At 40.0% G+C, this 21926-nt stretch overlaps 1 protein-coding gene across 1 annotated transcript in view; it reads left to right on the top strand.

The window, feature by feature from the left end:
- The window catches only part of ABCA13 (ATP binding cassette subfamily A member 13), a 557155-nt gene that overhangs the window by 368572 nt on the left and 166657 nt on the right, over nt 1-21926 (top strand). The window contains exons 46-48 of the mRNA XM_003797747.1: nt 922-1040; nt 2751-2838; nt 9109-9217. Coding sequence (XP_003797795.1) covers nt 922-1040; nt 2751-2838; nt 9109-9217 — 316 coding nt within the window. The remainder of the gene's footprint in view (nt 1-921; nt 1041-2750; nt 2839-9108; nt 9218-21926) is intronic.

Genomic DNA, 21926 nt, shown 5'->3' with positions numbered 1-21926 from the left:
CACAGAGCCCCCTGAATCTGCACCTTTCACTGGCAGGTGGACACAGAGCCCCCTGAATCTGTACCTTTCACTGGCAGGTGGACACAGAGCCCCCTGAACCTGCACCTTTCACTGGCAAGGTGGACACAGAGACCCCTGAATCTGCACCTTTCACTGGCAGGTGGACACAGAGCCCCCTGAATCCATACCTTTCACTGGCAGGTGGACGCAGAGCCCCTTGAATCTGCACCTTTCACTGGCAGGTGGACACAGAGCCCCCTGAATCCATACCTTTCACTGGCAAGTGGACACAGAGCCCCCTGAATCTGTACCTTTCACTGGCAAGTGGACACAGAGCCCCCTGAATCTGCACCTTTCACTGGCAGGGAAGGGTAGAGGACTACCAGGCTCCTGCGGCCAGGAGGTGGTGTCGACCATCACCTCCTACCTTGTTTGGTGATTTTTTCATAATTCAGAGCCGGTGCGGGTGCCCTAGTGAGTCACTGGAGAAGAACTGTTTGATTTCTGCTTTAGACACTTATGAAAGAAACACACACTTTTGAATTCTGCCATTTATCTTCCTCCTGCCAGTTACCTTGATTCTCTTTCCCCTTCATCAAATACAGAATCACCCCACTGGAAAACACATTTCTCTTTTTAGTTTTTACAAATCTGCCCCAATTTACATACTGGAAAAAAAAAAGTGAAACTCTCAGATATAAATGACTGCAAAGGTCTCAGTGGAACTCAGGCATAATTCTCAAATGTAGGTAACTCTTAAAGAGATTTTAGAAACAGGACCATGTAAAAGGCCATAGATAATTTATTAAAAATTGAAAGCAAGAAAAAAAAAGTTACATTTAGCTTAAATTGATGTCAGTAAAACCATTGGTGGGCTATAAATAATACATTTCTATTTTATCTCCTTGAAAACAATCACAGAAGTGTCCAAACAGGAGTGCCAGGGCCCCCTACCTGACCAGCCGCCTGGGCCACACGCTGTTGAATCTCTCAGCCTTCAACCTGGAGGAGTACCTGCTGGAGCCCTCTGAAAAACCAAGGTGTGTTGAGGACTGTCCCTGTGTCTTTTCTGTTATCCTCCAAGAACTTGATAAAACCTATTGTTTCAAATGCTAATGTTCTAAAAACTCAGAAGTCTAATACCAACCTTGGTGCTCATAAAAATTCCAAGCAGTGGCTGCCAGCCTTTTAATAAGATTCCCTGCTGCTGACTTGCGCTCTCGTGAGCACTGGAGGGAATCATATCAACTGTGACTCCTCGGGCGGGAGCAGGAGGGCCGGAAGTGGTTTTACTGCTTTGGATAATGAGAGCGGGTAAGTTCACAGCGTAGTGAAATGAAAGCCTCCTTTTAGAATTCCAACATAAGAACCTGGGTACAAACTTAGTATCTTAAAATTCCTCTTGAGCAATTTTTGGGAAAGCTTTTGTTTTGTGCTGGATTTCCAGGAGGCCGCGGTAGAGATTTGGATGAGAGAGTTAGACAAAAGTACCTCTCCTTGCTTTAAAATCTTGATAACATTTGCCCACATCATCAAATTCCCTGAGTCCCCCAAATGCATTGCAGTTGGTTCACATAGGGAGGCCTCTTCTGGGCTGCCTGTGTCCCCGGGACACGTCCTTGTCCTTTTCTGTCCCTTCTTGATCCTTGCTGTGCTGGTGTGTCTTCGTCTTCCCCAGGCACTGCCACCCGCCCCAGTCTGGTTTGCCTGCTTTTTTTGCTGCCCCACCTCTTACATCCTTTAAACAGGTCCTAGAGTCTCAGATTTTCTTTTCTCACATTGATAGCTCACTTTTGGAAGGTGAGAGCTTGTGTGCCAAGAACTTGGGGTACTATCTGGCCCATTAAAAACGCTCAATCAACATCTGTTGAATGAATGTATATAAATGTATATACTCAACTGAGCCAGGTGGGAATGTTACTTATTCCTTGACCTGAATTTTTGTGGTGAGTAGGGACACTGTGTTAGTAGACTGTTTGTTCTTCACTCTCCGTGGATCCAGATAGTTGGAAACCAAGTTTAATATGTGCCTTTATTTCTAATGTTAACTTGTTTTTGGAAGCTTAATAGATATAAGATACTACACAACCCATTGAGATACAGAGATAAAAATTATAATTCCCACCAAGGAAAAAACTCACAGAGCTGCATAAAAAGTTAAACCAGCAAACAGACAATTAAAAGGAAGTGTGGTGATTGGTACAGTAGCTGGAAGTATAGGATGTTGTAAGAACTCAGAAGGAGAAGCTAAACGAACCGAAGTTCTCTGGCTCGGCTTTCTAAACCAGGCAAGACCTGAGGGGGAATGAAAAAAAGACAAACAAAGTGGGGAAGGCAAACGTGAGTGGCTTGAAAGATCATGACAGACGATGTAATTGTGACTAGCACATTTGTAGGGGGAAATGACAATTAATTAGAATAATTAGAGTGCTGACGATCATAGCCATATCCATCACGTGCCATGTATTTCGGAACCAGATGGTAAATTCTGACAAGTACACCTTGTAATGTGGCCAGCCTTATCCAGACCTTCTCTGAAAACAGCGCCAGTCCTTGTGTGCCTGACCTAGGGGTCAGGCCACTCTTGCCAGCACTGTGCTCAGCTTATGTGGTCATGCACAGGCCGCAGGTGTCATATGGCTACTGTCCTAAGATCACTGTGACTAGTGTAATTGGTAATGCAACACCTTCTGGTTAGAAGTCCTGGCATTCCCTGGTTGAAAGAGTAACATACTATTTGTTGTGAATAGGCTTGGAGGTTGGTCTTTTGGAGTGCGAACCCCCAGGGAAGCTGGAAACATGAATGCAAACTTATCAAATCCCAAACTTCTGACAAAGGTAATAGAGTTCTTTTTTTGTTTGTTTGTTCGTTTTTTGTTTTAACTTGCTGTCTTAGAAATTATTTAGGGGAATTTGATATGCAAATATATTCATGAGCCCGGAGCAGGGGTGGCAGATCAAATTCTAACATTTGTTACTGAGGATTAAGAATAGTTGTATGAAAACATTCCCTTGAAAGAGAAAATGACATGTTTTTTGTTAGACTGTGTAGAAATAGAGCAAATAGGTTACTGCTTTTTGTTAAGATAAGACTTCGCCTGATAGATTAAGTACATTTTGAAAGCTATCCATAGTCTCCATAACTAGTCTCATCACTAGCTTCCCAGGTGGCCAAAGAGATCTTCCGAATGTGCACCCACATGCCTTATCTTCCAGAAGGCTGGATAGCCGCAGAGCTGACGCAAAGAAACACAAGGCTATTCTTAGGGTGCCTGGATTTTTAAGCCCTGCCAGGCCTATCCCCACAAATTTAGAATGGGCCCTAGAATTATAGAGCCAGGGAGAAGGGGTCTCCAGATGGAGGAATGAGGACTGGGATGGAGGAAGGATGTCTTGACCCGCCACTGGGAGTGCAGGAGAGCCAGTGAGCAGCAGAAGGTTTCCAAGGGAAGAAAAATTTCTGAACAAACTGAACATGGCAAAAGATGAAAGATTTAGAGCCTTCAGTCTCCAAGACTGGGGACATAGGATGGTGTTTGAGTAAGAGACAAATTGGAAAAGAGTAGATTGTGGGAGGAAGGCAAGTCCACCCTGGGAGAGTGCGTGTGAGTTCACGTCAGGACATGAGTGTGAACATGGCCACAAGCCATTTCTTTCTGTAGAGCAGGATGTTGTGTCTACTTATAAGAATGACCGCTGGAACAGGGACTGTCGCCCTGCACCCCTCTACTCTGTAGTGGGGACTTTCATGGTTCATATAAACTTGCGAAGCTTGTAGGGATAAGGATATGTGTATGCTGGAGTTTTTTTCAGTAGAGCAAGAGGTGCTTCCCAACATAAGCCCTGACAAAAATTTTAAGTTCTAGTATGAACTGTTTAGAAATCTCTTCTTTAGCTGAAATTTGTTCAAATCTCTCTTCCTTTAAGGGCAACACACATGAAATTTCTGGCTTGATATGACAATATCATCATTCATAGCTCTATAGAAAAATGACTTAAAATACACAAGTGTTTTCTGGCATATATCAGAACGTATTATGTCACCGTTGTAAAAATGTACCTAATTGGTAGAAGGAATCTGTTCATTTCCTCTAAGAAAATTTTGACCATACGAATCCAAGCCCTTCCCATTTCTGATATATGTCTGTGTCTTTGCTTTGAGATATCCAGGGAGCTGAGCTTGTTCAGAGTTGAAGGGCCAGTGATTCACCGATGAGGGGCCAGTGATTCACCGATGAGGGGCCAGTGATTCACCGATGAGGGGCCAGTGATTCACCGATGAGGGGCCAGTGATTCACATGTTCCCCAACATCTGTTTCTTTTTTTATTTCCTTTTTTTGTTTAGAGACATAATCTCACTCTATCACCCTCAGTAGAGCACTGTGGCATCACAGCTCACAGCAACCTCCAACTCCTGGGCTTAGGCGATTCTCTCGCCTCAGCCTCCCAAGTAGCTGGGACTACAGGCATCAGCCACAATGCCCAGCTATTTTTTTGTTGCAGTTTGGCTGGGGCAGGATTTGAACCTGCCACCCTCGGTATATGGGGCCAGCGCTCTACCCGCTGAACCACAGGCGCTGCCCATCTGCTTCTTTTTATCTTTGTTTAGATTAGTGTTCTGTGCTGACATGTTTGAGAGGTAATTTCTGGAGTTCTTAATGATTGCCATGTTCCTGGCCAGGCATGGGTGTGCAAGTGCACTGCCTCTTGCCTTTTGGAGACTGAGCTTCATTCCGGGAGGCCAAGGAATCCAACATTGCCAGTGTAAAGGGCAATCTGTTATCTGAACACCTGCTAGAGACTGCCAAGGGGCTGATGTCATGTCAAATGGTTCCATTTACCTCTCAGTAATTAATAGCCAGCCTTTTCCTTAAGCCTTTAGGCTACATTTGTAAGATATAGATGGTATGATTTTCATAGTCCTTTTGAAGGGAAAAGAGAAAATTTGCATACAAACAGCCTTAATGTATGGTGCATTATACTGTGGAATGTCTCTCTTGGAACCTTTGTGGGATACATCACTCACATCTTGAGTGCGTAGCTTATTTAATGAGAAATAGCACGTATACCCTTCAGGTAAAAAGAACAAACATATTACCCTTCTTGTTTACTTGCAGAAATTTCTGTTCTCCCAGGGAATTTTATATATTTGAATATCCAGAGGCATTTTTTTTTCTTGGAGCTACTTAGTTACTTTTCTGAGGAGCTATTACTCATGGTTCCTGTGAGAAAAGGTCTGTTTGAGGTGTCATGATACGTTCTTAAAAGGAGATTAACTTCCTATTTCACTTATTGGACTTTATTGCTCTCTGACTTGTGGCTGACAGGGAAGGAAATCCCACACCTTATTTCCAGAATTTGGTCCAGTTTTATAAAACTGTTCTTGGGAGGGAAAAAAAAAAGGAAAAAGAAAGAAAAGCCTTTCCTTTGAACTCTACTGAATGCTAATTTTAAGATCACGGTAAAGTATGCTTTGCTTACTTAACGAGTTCATAAAATCTCTCTGAAGGAAAGACCAATTTACAGATGACCTGAAAGGAAGTTCAAAAACATTTTCAACTTTGTTCCATAGAACTCTATGAATCAATCATTTATTGTGGAAACAATATGGCATAGCAGACAACTGCAAACCCACAGTGGCACCAACAATAAGGGCATTTAGCTCAGGGTTGGTGGGCGGGGCTGCCGTGGGCTGTCTGAGCACCTGCTGCTGTGTGGACCACTGCTTAGTACAGCCCCGTCTGTCTTCCGGGAATGTCCCCCAGCCCATCGTCTGCAACGGCCCTCTACTCTCTGCCAAATGCTTCCTCTTTCCTCACCCTCATGGCTTTCTGTGACTAAAATATCTGGAAACACATCTTTTGAGCAGTGCTGCAGGCTGGTTGCTGCCTGCGGAAAGCTGGGCTCCCACAGCCGGTTTGTGTTCTGCATGGATCCAGTCTTTTTGCTACAGCTCCCTGTGAAGCCCCAGCTTTTCCCTTTACCTCACTGAGGACCACGAGCCATTCTCACGATTCTTGTGGAGACACACATCCTCTCTAAAATTAATTGCTGGTATTTGGGGACTTCAAATTTAGGGGCTGTGGAACAACAGCCGTTAGGATTCCTAGAAGCCCTTGTGTCCCTCTGAGAGGGCTCCTCAGCCCTGTTCCCAGTGTTCTGAAGACAGTTCTGGCAGCTGCACTCCTGACTGTATCTTCGTTCTGAGGCCACACCCTTCAGCATGTTGCCTAGAGAACTTCATACTCCTGTGAAGATGTTACCTGGACACAATTTCTGTCTTTAAAGTCAGCACAGGTGACGACTTTTTGCCCAAATGTCTTGACACTGCGTGTAATATGCATCAACATTTTTTGAGTGATCCATAGTGATTTTCTTGCCATCCTCCCCACCACATTTCTACATGTTTTCTCATGTATTTCCAGCTTGTCTGTTTGCACCCCGTGTGTTGGTCTTAACACCAGTGTCACATGTTTTCCTTTTTTGGTTCAGTAACACCCTATTCCACTGCCCATTACTGTGTGAATTATCTCTTGCCACAATGATGCTTTGTAATAACAGTCACAAACCTCAGTGACTTCAACAAAGGATGTTCATTTAGCTCATGGGTCTGCAGGATTCTGCTACTAAAGGCTTAGCCTGATCTTGGCCAGGAATTATTGTACGTGTGGCTGGCTGTTGGCCTCAGCTGAGGGCTCAGCTTTGCTCCTGTGGTATCCTCCGGCAGGTTGGCCTCACTATGATCCTATGGTGATAGCAGAGACACCAGAGGGAGTGCAGGAATATACCTGTGCTTCTCAAACCTCTGCTGTGTGTCGTATCCTAGGCCCAAAGCAAGTCACGTGGTCAAGCATAGTGTCAGAATAGGAGGGTGTGAAAATTGCCCGACAAAGCCTGTGGGTGCAGGATTGTGCAGAACCAGGACCTAATTAACCCAAGAACAGAAGCCTCAGTGCTCTCAGAGGGCGAGGTGAGGGCAGCTGCACAGGCAGGCTCCTGTCTCCCCAGTGCCGCTCCACCAAAGCTGCTCTGCTCTCTATATTGTTTTCAGCGTCATTTCTAAGATGGAAAATACCACTCTGCTTTTAAAACAAAAAATAAAGACAAATATATGAAACAAAACAAAATTTGAAAACCCTATTCCAGAGGCAAAGTCTACCTTTGTCTCTCATATATTTTACCTCTAGTTAAACAGTTAAAGGAGCAGGTAGTGCCTGTAGCTCAGTGAGTAGGGTGCCGGACCCATGTACTGAGGGTGCTAGTTCGAACCTGGCCCCAGCCAAACTGCAACAAAAAAATAACTGGGGGTTGTGGCAGGTGCCTGTAGTCCCAGCTACTTGGTAGGCTGAGGCAAGAGAATCCCATAGGCCCAAGAGCCAGAGGTTGCTGTGAGCTGTGTGATGCCACAGCACTCTACCGAGGGTGACAAAGTGAGAGTCTATTTTTAAAAAACAAACAAAAAACAAACAAAACAGTTAAGGGAGGACTTGAAGGACACAGAGGTCACAGGGTTAGTAGGAGGGTCCAGTTTCCATAGGGTTTTCTACTATATTAGCCTGACCTTGAATTAACAGAATCCTAAGTTTCCACCATTTCCAGGAATAGGGCTGGTGCCTGTGAAGGGCTGTGTGTGTATGTGTGTGTGTGTGTGTTTGTGCACGCGTGCGACAGGAAGACCAGGGCAAGACCCCAGAAGGTGACAGTATGAAGCTCTGTGGGACAGAATCTTGTGCTGGGTGGAAGAGGTGAATGTACCTCTGACTTGTGACATAAGCTCCTTTAGTTTGGTGCTGAATGGAAATCAGGCTTTACCCTACTTTAAAGAATTGTGTATCTAAGTCTCTCTAGATTTTTTTTCTTTTTCTTGTCTCTTTTTTTGGTCACATAATCCTACTCTGTTGAGGCACAGCCTTGGATACTCACAGAATATCCCAAGTTCTTTGGTTAGTGACCTTAAGCTGCTCTTTTTCCCCTTAGAGTATAAAATATATTTGGCAAGGAATTCTCCGTGAACTTAAGAAAACATTATTTGAAAAAGAGCATTAGCGGTGTGAAAGATGGGGTCTGCTCTCTGAGTTGCCTAATGAAGCGAGCTCTCTTAATGAATTGGGGGGCATTAGCTAATGTAGCAGGGTTTTGCTTTTGCTTTTTAAATGCACGAGCAATATTTTGTTTCTTAGCTATTCCCATGAACACAATAGCTGCCACAGGGGATTCTGGTTAGAAAAATAACTCATTGTAGAATGATGGAATAGAAAGAAAATGAGTTGGATGTCCTTAAGTTGGAAGGGCTTGAGATTGGCTCCAAACTTTGCTTCACACATCTGGGAGACCCTGAGTGGGTTCCTTAAAGAGGTGTTAATCTTCTGTGAGGCCACCCTAATGCTATAAAGTGGATGGTCTTGTCGCAAAAGGCAGCCTTGTCTACAGAAACAAGCTGCTCAGTCAACTGAATTATGAGCAGAATGCACCAGTTTGATTCATTACACTTCTCGAAGACACCAGCTTTCCAAACTGAACATGTATTTTTCATTAAAATATTGATATTTTGAAATAGAGATACTGATGATCACCTTAGTATTTTGAATGCTAGATTTTATCTTGACTTTAACGTCACCTCACTTTCTCCTTCCCCTTTCTGCTGCTCACATGCTACTTTATGCTCAGCAAGTGTTTGGTTCCATTTATTTTGAGAAATAATGTTCCATGTTCAGGTATTAATTTGAAAGTAATCATTTTTTTCTGATCATTTTCCACACTTTTAATTTGCAGGTCAAATTTCATTAGCTTACCAGCTGAGAACAAAAAAATAATGATGGGGTTCGGTTCTTTTTTCCCTGTAAGAATATAATTATAGAGCAAGATTCACATTTGTTCTGGGGAAAATTAATCTATTTTTAGCTGTAAATTATATGCTTGAGATAAATATAAGATTACCAGACTGGAATTGACTGCTCACTGTCAGCGTGCAGGAGGAGCATTACTTTGAGTCCCGCACTCAGGTGCCACGGAAGCTAATTGACACGTGTTCCCCGGGTACTGGAAAAGCTGATGAGCAGACTGAAGAACTAATTTCATGAGCGCCACTAAATTATCTTTCTTTTTTAGGTGTGGTATAACCAGAAGGGTTTTCATGCCCTACCTTCTTACTTAAATCATCTAAACAACCTTATTTTATGGCGGCACTTACCTCCTGCTGTGGACTGGAGAAAATACGGTAATGCCATTTTTTATGTATTATATAAATTGACTAATTTCAAAATGCAGTGTTTGTAAAAGTGAGAGAAGCAGAAAACGTTCTGAATAGGAATGTGAGGGGCAATGGTGAGATGTCTACTTGACAGCCAGTCCGTCCATTAGCAGAATGCTGAGTTCCAGGCTCTCTCTCTCTCTTTTTCATTAAATGTATCTGCCTTCTTGAAACTGTGTCCTCATCTGTGAGATGAGGGGAACAAAAGGTGACTTGAGCATTCTATCTTAAAATTATTTTTATTCTTGGACTTGAATATCTCATGGAACCAAGAACAATTTTACATTTTAGAGCACTATCTGTGGAATACTGTAATAGAGAAGACAGACTAGACTGCCCTCTGCTTGACCATTGAGAGGGTCAACACAATACTGTGTTTATGCCGGGCCTCAGCTCACAAATTATCTGTGTTGATCACTGATTCATTATCTATGATTCATTTTGTAAATGGCACAGGTCAGTTCTGAAATCCAGAGTGAATTTATTGGCTTATGGGAATGTTTATTTATTTCACTTGGGTGGGATAAATTATAATTTATTGAACTAATTCAGATTCTTGAAGAAAAAGCAAATAAAGAAATAAGAAGTAATAACAGGCTATATCCGTCATAATATATTTACAAAACATATTTGTTGAAGTATTAATCCACATAGAAATCAATGCTAAACAGTTTCTCTAATATGCTATTACTTTATCCTAACCTTACTCTATTTTTATGTATTTATTTTGCCCTATCTATAAAGTTTTTAATAAGTAAATGGTGTCACAGATCACAGCAAGCTCAATGTCTTGGGCTCACATGATCCTCTTGCCTCAGCCTCCTGAGTAGCTAGTATGTCAGGCCTCGACCACAAAGCCAAGATAGTTTTTCTACTTTTTCAGTAGAGATGGGCCTTACTCTTCTTGCTAAGGCTGTTATTGAACTCCTGAGCTCAAGCAATCTACTCACCTCAGCCTCCCAGAGTGCTAGGATTATAGGTGTGAGCCACTACAACCAGCCAAAATTTAATTATTTTGTGTCACTGTAACTATTTTGGATGATAACAGGTAATATAAAAGATTTTAAATGTGCATGACCAAGAGAAATATTAAAAACATATGAAGCCTTGCAGAGAAAGGACAGCAGAATAACATTTATTCAGTGTCTGAAACATACAGATGTACCAGGGATTCCAATAGATAATTAACATTCATGGTCTCATTTAATTTCCATATTGCTTTTGTACGATGGACAATATTTGCCTACTCTACTGATTAAAAAACCAATGTTCAGAAATCTTGCCTATTAGCTGTGGCTATAAGAATGTTGGGTAATGGGGCAATGAGTGAATGTAGTTCTAGCTGGTAGTAAGCCTTTGCTTTTCTATGGCATTAAACTGAGAGGTCATTCTGAAACATGAATATGGCATGTTTCAGGGGAGTGGGAAGAGGGGTCATTAATATTGGATCTTGAACAATAGGCAGAAGCTTGACTGAGGTCAAGAAGCCAGTCTAGGTCTTAGCCATGCAGAAGCAAGCATAGTGTAACTATAAGAAACAGGGAGGAATCTAGGTTGACCTCGTCATAAAGGTGAGTGTGGAGGGATAATTGGGGATCACTCTTAGATATTTAAAGTCAAGTTCTGCTTAACCTCAACTGACAGAATGAGGAATATGGACTTTAATAAGAAATAGACAGCCTTTACCAATATTTGAGAATAAGAATGACATGCTCTCAGTAATACTTTAGAGAGAATACTATAGATGCTATGTATTAACTTGAGAAGGCTAATTATAATCAAGTGAGTTGCTGGAATGATGATGTTCATAATTTATGGGTCAAGGTCAGGGTGAATTTGGAGGAAAAGAATGATAAAGTTCAGACAAATAAGAGAAAAGGTTGAGTTATTGGTGCCGAGGGTAGGAATGATTTTAAGAATCTAAAGTATGAATCTGAGCATTTTTAGAATGAATTACTGTTCAGTATTGATAACATTATAAGAAATAAAGCAAGAAGAGATATTTTTAAGGAAAGAGCATGGTGATTTGTACAAGATCAGAGATGCTGGTTTGATTTACACATTTAGATTAAAATTTCCAATAGGATTCAGAAAACCAGACAGAAAAGTTCAATAGAGCAGTCATAAGTAAAATTAGTCCTAACTTTATTGAAAAAAGGTAGGTATTTGTGGCCAGTAAGTAAGATCTGGCCTGGGTCAGATGCTGATGCAGAAGAGAAGAGTGATGCAAACAGAATGGAGGGAAGAAGGCGCAGATGCTGCAGCCCCCGAGGTATGAATGCTTAGGCACAAAATCCATGGAAAGGCAGGAAAAATTATAAAATATTACAGAGTCATCAGGAATAATGAGAATGCAAAAATGTGGCTTGTGACCTCCAGAGGGTTATTTCAGTGCAATTCCAGATGGAAAATCACAATAGATAGAATGAGGCAAAGAAAGATCATATTAAGGATTTAGGAGACTAAATCCTTCCATAAACTCCGTTTTATGGAAGTCTGGCTGTGAAGAGGAGTGGGAAGAATTCTGTGTGTGTGTGCAAGTATGTGTGTGTACACATGTGCATGTATGTGAAAAAAGGAATAATAGAAGGTTTAGTAGGCTGATGATGTAGATTTTGAACATACAAGAAAGAAAAGAAAACTTATGGATTAGGAGAAAAAAAAAAAAAAAACCTGAATGGAAATCTGGAAGAAGTAGCCATGTTTCTATGTGATAGAACAGGAGTAAAAATGAAGCTATAGAGGAGACTTGGGAAATATGGTGAATGTTGTGGAACTTTATGCCAGCCTGCTTTGATCTCTACAAAAAGAATGTAAGACTAATGGGACAGTGATGAGCATGGATGATTAAAGAGAGACAGAAAATTTGCATATATTTGATGTGGAGAATATATCTATTAGAGAGATAGAGAGAGCAAACATATGAAGTCATGACTGAAGGTCAAACAGAGACACATTTGAAGACACTATACTTTTCTGGTGGATGTGACTGGCAAGCAGTCAATACAAAGCCATGATTTTTTTTCCTAGTGGTTTGGAATTGACACAAATGAGAATGATGATGTTTGCTGGAATAAAAACAGAAAAAAACTGCGATGTCTTAGCATAGGCCCTGAAGTGGAGAGGGAAGCAGATACAATCAGCATGGTCTGTGGTTGGGCACAGATGTCTCAAAGTGAGTGATAAATGGGATCTGCAGCCCTGATGAAGGAGGAGAGAGGAGAAGATGAAGACTTGGCCAAAGGAATGAGGTCAGAGTTTGAGATCCCTGAAATACAAATGTGCTGCCCAGTGACTGGAAGGAGCTGAGGGCAAAGGGTGCTTAGATAAAGGGTCTCAGGAAACACTGGAGATGATCTCAATAGGAAATGGAGATACAGAGAATGGAGGCTGTTCGAGCATTTGTTTAGAAGAATAGAGATTGATTTGTGGCACTTCTAGCCATTTTCCCACTCAGTACACCTGATCAATGGTGTTTACAAGGTGGCCACTTATGTGGGAATACAGAGAGTTCAATGAACCCCCAACTGTAGAATTGAAGGAAAATCAAACAACATCTCAGATTTATTCAGAGGAGCTAAGCAGGTTTGATAAAACTGTAGAAAGAAAAAAAAAAAAGAAACACAAATCAGTTTTTAAAAAGTGTTTTATAAGGAAAAAGAAATCTATGAGTAACAAAATATTGTATAAGTTGAGCTTTCTTTTAAAAATTAGGCTTTCTTCTTTTATACATTCTCTCTTCAAATCATAGTAGAAGGCAAATAAGCATAAGTAAATCTTATAAAATATGTAGGATGGAGAGATTTGAAATAATAATTAACATGAACTACAATGGTAGAAAGTAGTTTGAGGATTTTATTAGAAGATCGTTTGCATTCTTTAATGGATACATTCATTAAGAGGATGAGTTTTCATCTGCTTTCCATGGACACACGTCATGCTTTCCACTTCTTCTCAATTATGGCTTTCTTGGTTTTGCTTCCATTAGTCTTCCAGGAATTCAGACTCTTTCTGCTAGTTCTTAGCAGTTTCTCATTATGGCGTGCAGAGTCTTTTGCTACCCACCCTCATCCCATTCACTTTGCATGGCAGTGAGTGTAGTGACAAATTCCCTTCTGCTGTGTCTTGCCAATAGGATGTGCAGTGGAGGGAGCAAAGTAGCCTCCATCAGCTAAGTCTCCTTTAGAGGAACAGGTAGAAATGCCATTTCGGAATGATTTAAACTCTTAGAGCTTTTCATACATTAGAATTAACATCCACAGAGATGAAAACCTATATTATAAATAGAGAAAGTAAGGCTCAGACATCAGTAAGATGGCAAAGTAGGAAGCTTCAGGCTCTTGTTCTCCCATGAAAACATTAAGTAAGCAGCTAGACACTGTCTAAAATAACTTTTCAGGAGTGCTTGATATCAAAGATCTACAGTAACCAAATCAACAACCCAACAAGAAAAAGTAGAAGTTTTGTGGCATTTTTACTTCTCTTGTCTCCCCCTCTCCCCCCTCCTCAGGGTAGCCTGATGCGATTTGGGGAAGGTGGTGGCTCAATCACCAGTTTCCTTCTGTGAAGTGGAGATAACAGAACACACTGCATTATAATCTGTGCAAACTTGTCTGTGGGCTGCCTGAGAATTTGGTCTATGTCAGTGTTGGGGTTTATATGGCCAAGAGATGCTCGGATCTTAGTCTAGAGGATGCCACAGAAAGCAGTGAGCATGGCCTGTAAAAACTACATGGGGACTGTAAACCTGTAGGCACTTGGGGTGCCATAGTATGGCTAAGGACTGAGAAGAAAGTGGTGATGTTAACATACCTAAAAATAGGTGTGCATATGGAGAAATTGGAAGAAAGCAAATGCATGGGCCTAGGAAAGATATATGTCCAGGAAAGGCTTGAGAAGAGCTCAAGCCTTCCCTGAAGGCTGATTAATTAAGATCTTTCTCTGCATGTAGCCAATATACAACACTAGGAAAGGTGGATATTGTTTCAAATGTCCAGTTAAAATATAGGTTTTATTGTGGGTATGGTGAGGCATACAAATCAGTAGCCAATTGTCACTAAAATGTTAGTTTCTTGTACTCACAAATACTACACTACTGAGGGGCCATAGAAGCAGCACTTGGGCAAGACAAGAGAGAGAGGGAACAGAGGAAATGTGGTGAGAGCCTCTATTGTGGTGGTTTGGGGAAGAAATAAGCAGGACAGGGCAAGTAGGTTTAGGATTGGGTGTCTGGTGTGTGGGAACTGTCCCTAGTTGTATGATACCTGGCCCTGGGACGATTAGGGCAAAAGAATAATGATCCTAATTGTGACAGCATCTCACTAGGAGAGAGGATGGTTGGGGGGGATGGGTACTGAATTGGTTAGTTTGCATATGAATGGGACATTTTAAGGTGAGTTCTTTTTTATAGTTCAGAGTTAGTTTGCCCAGGGAAGACTAGTCTCTCTCAGTTGTTTTTGCAAGGCCCAAAGAAGTCAAAGAATAAAAACCTTCAGAATAGAAAATGATTAACACAAAGCAAGAGGAAAACACAATTTATTCAAGAAAACAAAATAAGTATCCAGAGCTTTTTGTGAAGAAACTAGGGCATTGTACTTACTTGGATAAAACAAAAACTTTAATACAACGCTCTTAAATATACTTAAAGAGCGAAGGGAAAGCATAACCAAAGGAAATCAGAAAAACTATATTTGAATAAAATGAAAATATTGACTGAGAGATAGAAATTACAAAATAACAACAGAAATCTTGGACTGAAATATGTAATAGCAATTGAAATCTTCACGTGATAGGTTTAACAGCAAACTCAAGCAGGTGGGAGAATAAGTAAACTTGAAGACAGGTGATTTGAAAATATTGAGTCTGAGGAGCAAAAATAAAAGTTAATGATGAAAAGTGAACAGGACCTTGAGAGACTAATGAGATACTCTCAGATGGATTAATATTAATATAGGCATTATGAAAACCCTGGGAGAAGAAAAAAAGAGAGCAATAAAGGGGCAGAGAGACTATTTGAAAACATAATGTCCAAAACACCCTAAATTTGAGAAAAGATATGTTTTATGAACTCCAAACAAGATAGACTCAAAGAGAGCCACACTGAGGCACATTATAATCAAACTTCCAAAAGCCAAAGACAGAAGAACATTAAAAGCAGCAAGAGAGAAGTGACTCATCACATGTAAGAAATCTTTAATAAAAAGTACTAGACTTCTCATCAGAAATTTTGCAGACCAGAAGGTAGTGGATGATATATTTCAATTACTGAATAAAAAAATTATTAATCAAGAATTTGATGTCCAGCAAAACTACAGTTTGAAAATGAGAGAGAAGTTAAGATCTTTCCAGATAAACAAAGGCCTAAGGGGCTCATTATCACTAGGCCTTTCTATAAGACTTGTTAAATGGAGTCCTCCATGTTGAAATTGTAGGGACAAGGAGAAACTTGCCCTTTCCACATTAGTTTGTTGAAACATCAACTCACAATTAAGGCAGATTAATAAAAGAAAGGATTTATTTACTGTGCATGTAAGGAGAAATCATGGAATGATGACCTGATTTTCCAATGAAGTTCACGTATATTTATACAGGCCTTTTTGAGAGTGTGGGAGGAATTGAGGAGTATATGAAATAAATAGTTGCTAGGGAGGGTGAATGGATGAGTGAGAAATACATTGACTTGTAGATTAACCTGTGAGAATCTAGGTTTTTCTGACTGAAATAATTTGGAGCAGGCTCACCTACATTTCCTACCCTCTTTTCTAAAATATTTTGAGATAAAGGAAGGGGGAAGGGGAGTCAGTTGTCCCGTTTGATCCTCTGATCAGGCCAGTCCAGTTTATGTAGATGGAGGGAAGGCCTCCTCCAGTGTTTCTTGGCCTTGAATGACCTTCAAATTCAAAATATTCCTTATATCAGAGACACACATTTTGGGGTGAAATTTTCTTACCTCCTTTAAGATGAAAGGACACTATATAGTAATATGAAGTCATATGAAAGTATAAAGTTTTCTGGTGAAGCTAAATTTTTGGAAAAATGTAAAAAACAATATTGTTATAATTTTGATTTGTAATTCCATTTTTATTTCATAAGATTTAAAGGCATAAGCATAAAATATAAATTTATATTAATATGCACACCATATATAAAGAATGACTTGGGACATAATAACAAAGTGTGTATTTGTGTGTGTGTGTGCACACATCGGTGTTTATATGTGTGTTGGGGATGGAACTGTAAAGAACATAGTTTTTATATACTATTGAAGTAATCTTTGGGATCATTTTAAAATAGATTGTTATAATTTTAGGATGTTGTATGTACTTTCCATGGTAATGTCAAAGAGAACATTTATAGAATTTTCCCCAGTAAAATGAAAAAGGAATCAAAACTCGTCACTACAAATCAACTAAACACACATGCACAAACACAAAACACAGGAAGAGAGGAAAGGAGGAACAAAACAAGTAAAAGATATATAGGAAACAGATAAGGAAATGGCAATAGTAAGTATTCCCTATGTAGTTACTTTAAATCTAAGTGGATTAAACTCATCAGTTAAAAGATGTAGATTGACATATTGGATAAAATTGGTAATCTAATTTTATAATGTGCAAGAGACTCACGTTGGTTGAAAGTAAGGATGGAAAAAATATATTTTATGCAAATAGTAACCAAAAAGAGTACAGGAAATATACTAATATCTGACAAAATAGATTTTATTTTATTTATAACTTGAGAAAGCAGTCGCTCAGTGGCCACATCTTCTGGTGTTTTATTACAACACTCTTATTTCCACTGTCCACCATTTTTTAAATTATTATTATTACAAAATAGATTTTAAATAGCAAGCTGTTACAAGAGACAAAAAGACATTATATGATGATAAAAAAGTCCATGCACCAAGAGGCTACAACAATTACAAGAACATACATGTGTATATAACAAATGCTGGAGCTCCTGAATAGATGAAAAAAAACATGGGCAGAACTAAAGGGAGAAATAGATAACTCTACAATAATAGCAGGAGACTCCAATACTCTACTTTCAGTAATGGATAGAACAATCAGATAGAAGACCAAAAGTAAATAGAAGACTTGAAGTGAAGTATTATAGACCAACTGGACCTAACAGCCAGGCATAAAACCCTCTAACCAACAACAGCAGAATATACTTTTTTTTTCTCGTGTACATGGAACATTCTCCAAGGTAGAGTATATATTAGTTCACAAAAACATTATTATTAAGTTAAAAAGGATTTAAATTATCCAAAGATTTTTTTTCTGATTACAATGGAATGAAACTAGACATACCAGCAGAAAGAAAATAGAAAATCCACAAATATGGATTAACTATATGTGGAAATTAACTAGCACATTCTTAAATAACTAATGGATTAAATAAAAAAACACAGCAGAAGTTAGAAAATATCTTGACACAAATGAAAATGACAACATATCAAAACTTATAGAATGCAACAAAAGCCGTATGAGGAAATATTTATAGCTGTATATGCCTAAGTTAAAAAAGAAAGACCTCCGGTGAGAATGGCCCACATCACAAAATCTCAAAACTGCACATGCTGGTGTGGATGTGGAGAGAAGGGAACACTTTCACACTGCTGGTGGGACTGCAAACTAATATAACCTTTTTGGAAGGAAGTATGGACAGCCCTCAAAGAACTCAACCTAGACTTCCCATATGATCCTGATATCCCATTATTGGTCATTTGTCTAGAAGGAAAAAAAAAACAACTTTTATCATAAGGACACTTGTACTAGACCATTTATTGCAGCTGAATTTATATTCACCAAAATGTGGAAACAGCCTAAATGCACCCTCAACCCAGGAATGGATTTACAAGCTGTGGTATATGTATACCATGGAATACTATTCAGCCATTAAGAAAAATGGAGACTTCATAGCATTTATATTAACCTGGATGGAAGTGGAACACATTATTCTTAGTAAAGCATCACAAGAATAGAGAAGCATGACTCCTATGTATTCAATCTTGATTTGAGGGCAATTAATGACAATTAATGTCATGGTGAGGGGTGGGGGAAGGGGAGAGCAGAGAGAGAGAGAGAAGGAGGAAGGGGTGGAAGAAAGGAAGAGCAGAGAGAAGGAAGGAGGGGGGTGGGGTCTCAGTATGTGACACATCTTGTACCCTCAGTGAATCCCCAATAAAAAAATGAATTTATATCAATAACCAAATTGTATGCCTTGAACTAGAAAAATTAGGAATAAGCTAGCCCCAAAACTATCAGGTTGGAAGAAATAGCAAAGATTAGAGCACAGAGAAACAGAAGAGAAAATAGAGAAAATCAATAAAACCAAGAGTTGGTTCTTTGAGAAGATTAAAAAAGAGAGAGAGATTGCCTAAGAGAAGTGAGAAGGCTCAGATAACTAAATCAGGAATAAAAGAGGAGAAATTATCTTATTTTATAGTTTTTATTTTACAGAATATATAAATAAAGTAAGATGGATTCTGTAGTTCCATTGATGCAATTGATTAGTGCGCAGTATTTATGAGAAATTAAAGGGATTACGAGCGAGTACTACGAACAATTGTACATCAACTAACTAGATAATTTAGGCCAAATCAATAAATTGCTGGAAATATTCAAACTACTGTGACTGAATAATGAAGAACTAGAAAAGTTAAATAGACTTACTATAACAGTTACATTGTAATGACATAATAATAATGGTGATAAAGTTCTGCGTAGAATGATATGGAAACCTAAGGGACTAACCCTGTCGGAGTCTGGGTGGGCAGAGTTGTTCTGCAAAACAGGATATTTCAATCCCACCTTTATTCTTAATATTATTAATATTCTTAATATTCTTCCATTTGTTTGGAATGGAGAGGTGGGAGTGAGAAGAGAATGAATAGAAAGATAGGGGGTATAGAAGGGAATTTCAGGCAGAATGAACACTTGTAAGAGGGCCTTGGTCCATGAGTATAATGCACAAATTTCTAAGCACCTGGGGTGCTAGATGATCCAGACAGGGAAGTGAAATGAAGGGTCTAATGAGGGTTCCAGCAAGACTGGGTTTATACTTCAGACAGATCTGAGAAAGATGAAGAAGAATCAAAAGTATATCAGGCACACTATATGGCCTGATGAAATGAAAACCATTAATCACAATAACTGGAGTTTTTCTCTTCCAAATGACAACATGAGCTAAAATATATTTTAATTCATATAAACTTCAATTAAACACGTAAGACTTAAATTTGGCTCCAGTTGTGAACCTTAATCCCGCATCTTGTATACACTTGACTGTCTGGGGACATTAGAGCAGGGTGTATAGGACTGCAGTCCTCAGTCAATTGTGATCTATATGCCCAGGTTACCATGTGTGCCTGATAATGCTCATCTGGGAAGCAACTGCTCAAAGGAGCAGGCATTTATTTGTTGAATAGTTGTGTTGACTTGAGAAATATATTTATTCTCAGTCATTGGAAATTTCTTTATAGGTATTTTATTTGTGTATGTAAAAAATTTCAATTCTGATGTTTTTAAATTAAATCATAGCTGTGTACATTAATGCAAACATGAGGCACAGTGTGTTTTCATATACAATTTGAAATATTTTCATCAAACTGATTAACATAACCTTCATGTCATTTTCTTAGTTATTGTGTTAAGATAAAAATTTCAATCTGATTTGACGTGTTCATGCAGTTATCAGGGGAGGGACTGTCTGTGCAATGAATTGTGAACATGCGACATGGTACCACAGGATGGGCATTGTGAGTTCTTATCAAAATATTGATAAAAAACTCCCTTAAGTAGGGTTCTGAACAAAGGTATTTTGCCATCTTCCTTGATGTTTGCATGTCCATATGGGAAGTGGACAGAGGTAGAACTATTAGCTTAAAAATTGTAATGAAACAAAAGCTCATCCTGATGTGGAACCTGGGCAAACCCCTTGGGAGTAGAGGCTGTGTCTTGCTCACTGTTTTGTCCCCAGCACTCAAAACACAAGACTCAGGAGCCATCGAGCCAGTGCATGGATGCGTGGATCACTACATCACACAGACAGCACAGAGCCATTCTCATCACAGTGCTCTTGGCAGATGTACACATCCCATCTTAGAGATGAAAACGTTCTGAACCCTGATGCTGCTACTTTATGAGGCTGGATCATTAGAATCCAGGCTGCCCACCTTTCTCGGTTCAGCAAACTTGCAGCTCATCGGAGCCCCTAATTTCAAGCATAACACTCAATGAAAATTTGAATATTATAACCCATTCACATGGAGTAAGCTGGTATAAACCTATCAGATGTGGTTTACCGAGTGAATTCTTGAAGGATTGTTGCCTTCTGCGTGAATGGGGCTGTAACTGGGGTGTCCTGCTCAGTGGCTGTAAAAGGTGCCAAGACTTCCTTGGGTGATGGGTGTAAGTTTTGCAGGTCCAGTCCAGAGCCTGAGGGAAAGGCATTGATTTGGGAGTATGATGAGCAGAAAACAGAATATATTTTTATATCAGAGGCTTTATTGCCTCTTTCTTGCTTGTGTCAGCAACTTAGTCACATGTAATGTCACATAATATTTTTCAGAAACTCATGGGAACTTAAAAGTCGGTTAAGGTCAAACTCCTAATCTTGATTGTGCTTTATCCTGCACATCCCATTGTCAATCATAACATCCTATCCCTTCTGCTATTGGAATCCAAAATGTGCATCTCCTCCGTACTTTCCTGCTCTTCATCTGGCCCAACAGGCCGTGCTCTTTTACCTGGACTTCTCCACCAGCTTGTTTCATTGCTCTCTGCAGCCGCCCTAACTCTTACCCTGACAGTCTCACCTTTCCACAGAATGTGCCTGTCAGTTCTTGGTACCCCCCCTGCTTCCCATATCTCTTATAATAAAATAAAATGCCTGCCTGTGACCTATAGCCCTTCACTGGTCTCAGCCTAGCAGCCTCTCCAGCTCCTGTGAAAGCACCTCCCTGCAGCACCAGGCTCCTCACTGACTCCCAAATGTGTGACATGTTCCCCTACTTCAAGTCATAGTTCCCATTGCCTGGAATTTCTCCCCCCTCATATTTACACGGCTTGCTCAGTGACTATCTCTTTGGTTCTTTTACCAACTGTTTGTCATACCTTTGGGGTGAAATAATACAAAAACAAAAAGTAAGCCAGAAAACAAATCCAATCCTGCATGACCATCACAGATCACCTCACATAATCCTTTGACCCTATACCACATGTCTTGGCACCTTTCCATTGTGGTACATTTCTGCTTCTGAAAGCATTTTTGTCAAGATTCCACTTATATTAATTCAGCAATAAGGAGACAATCAAGGCATTGACATTTCTCTGGGAAAGGGTTTCTAAAATGTTAAAATTGTCCTTCTTGCCCAAATATTTAGGGCTTCTAAAGTCTCCTACATGCATGCATTCATAGCAAAGTCCTCACTTGTAAGTCGACATGCGTGGGCTGCTGCTCACCCGTCTTCTCAGCCTCACCTCTCTTTATGGCCCTGCCTTTCCCAGAGATGTGCCAGCCTTTACATCACTGGCCTGCCTGCCATGCCTATGGGCCCTGCTGGCTGCAGAGCTGCCTCTGTCCAGTCTGCCTACTTTGCCCTGCAACACCTGAAGCATCTCTACTCAACTTTCAAGCCCCATCTCAGATATCACCTCTGCTGGCATCTTTG

This window comes from Otolemur garnettii, unplaced genomic scaffold (genome assembly GCF_000181295.1).
Source record: "Otolemur garnettii isolate 467f Iridium unplaced genomic scaffold, OtoGar3 scaffold00123, whole genome shotgun sequence".
Classification (NCBI taxonomy): Eukaryota; Metazoa; Chordata; class Mammalia; order Primates; family Galagidae; genus Otolemur; species Otolemur garnettii.
This window is presented reverse-complemented; position numbering and strand designations above follow the sequence as displayed.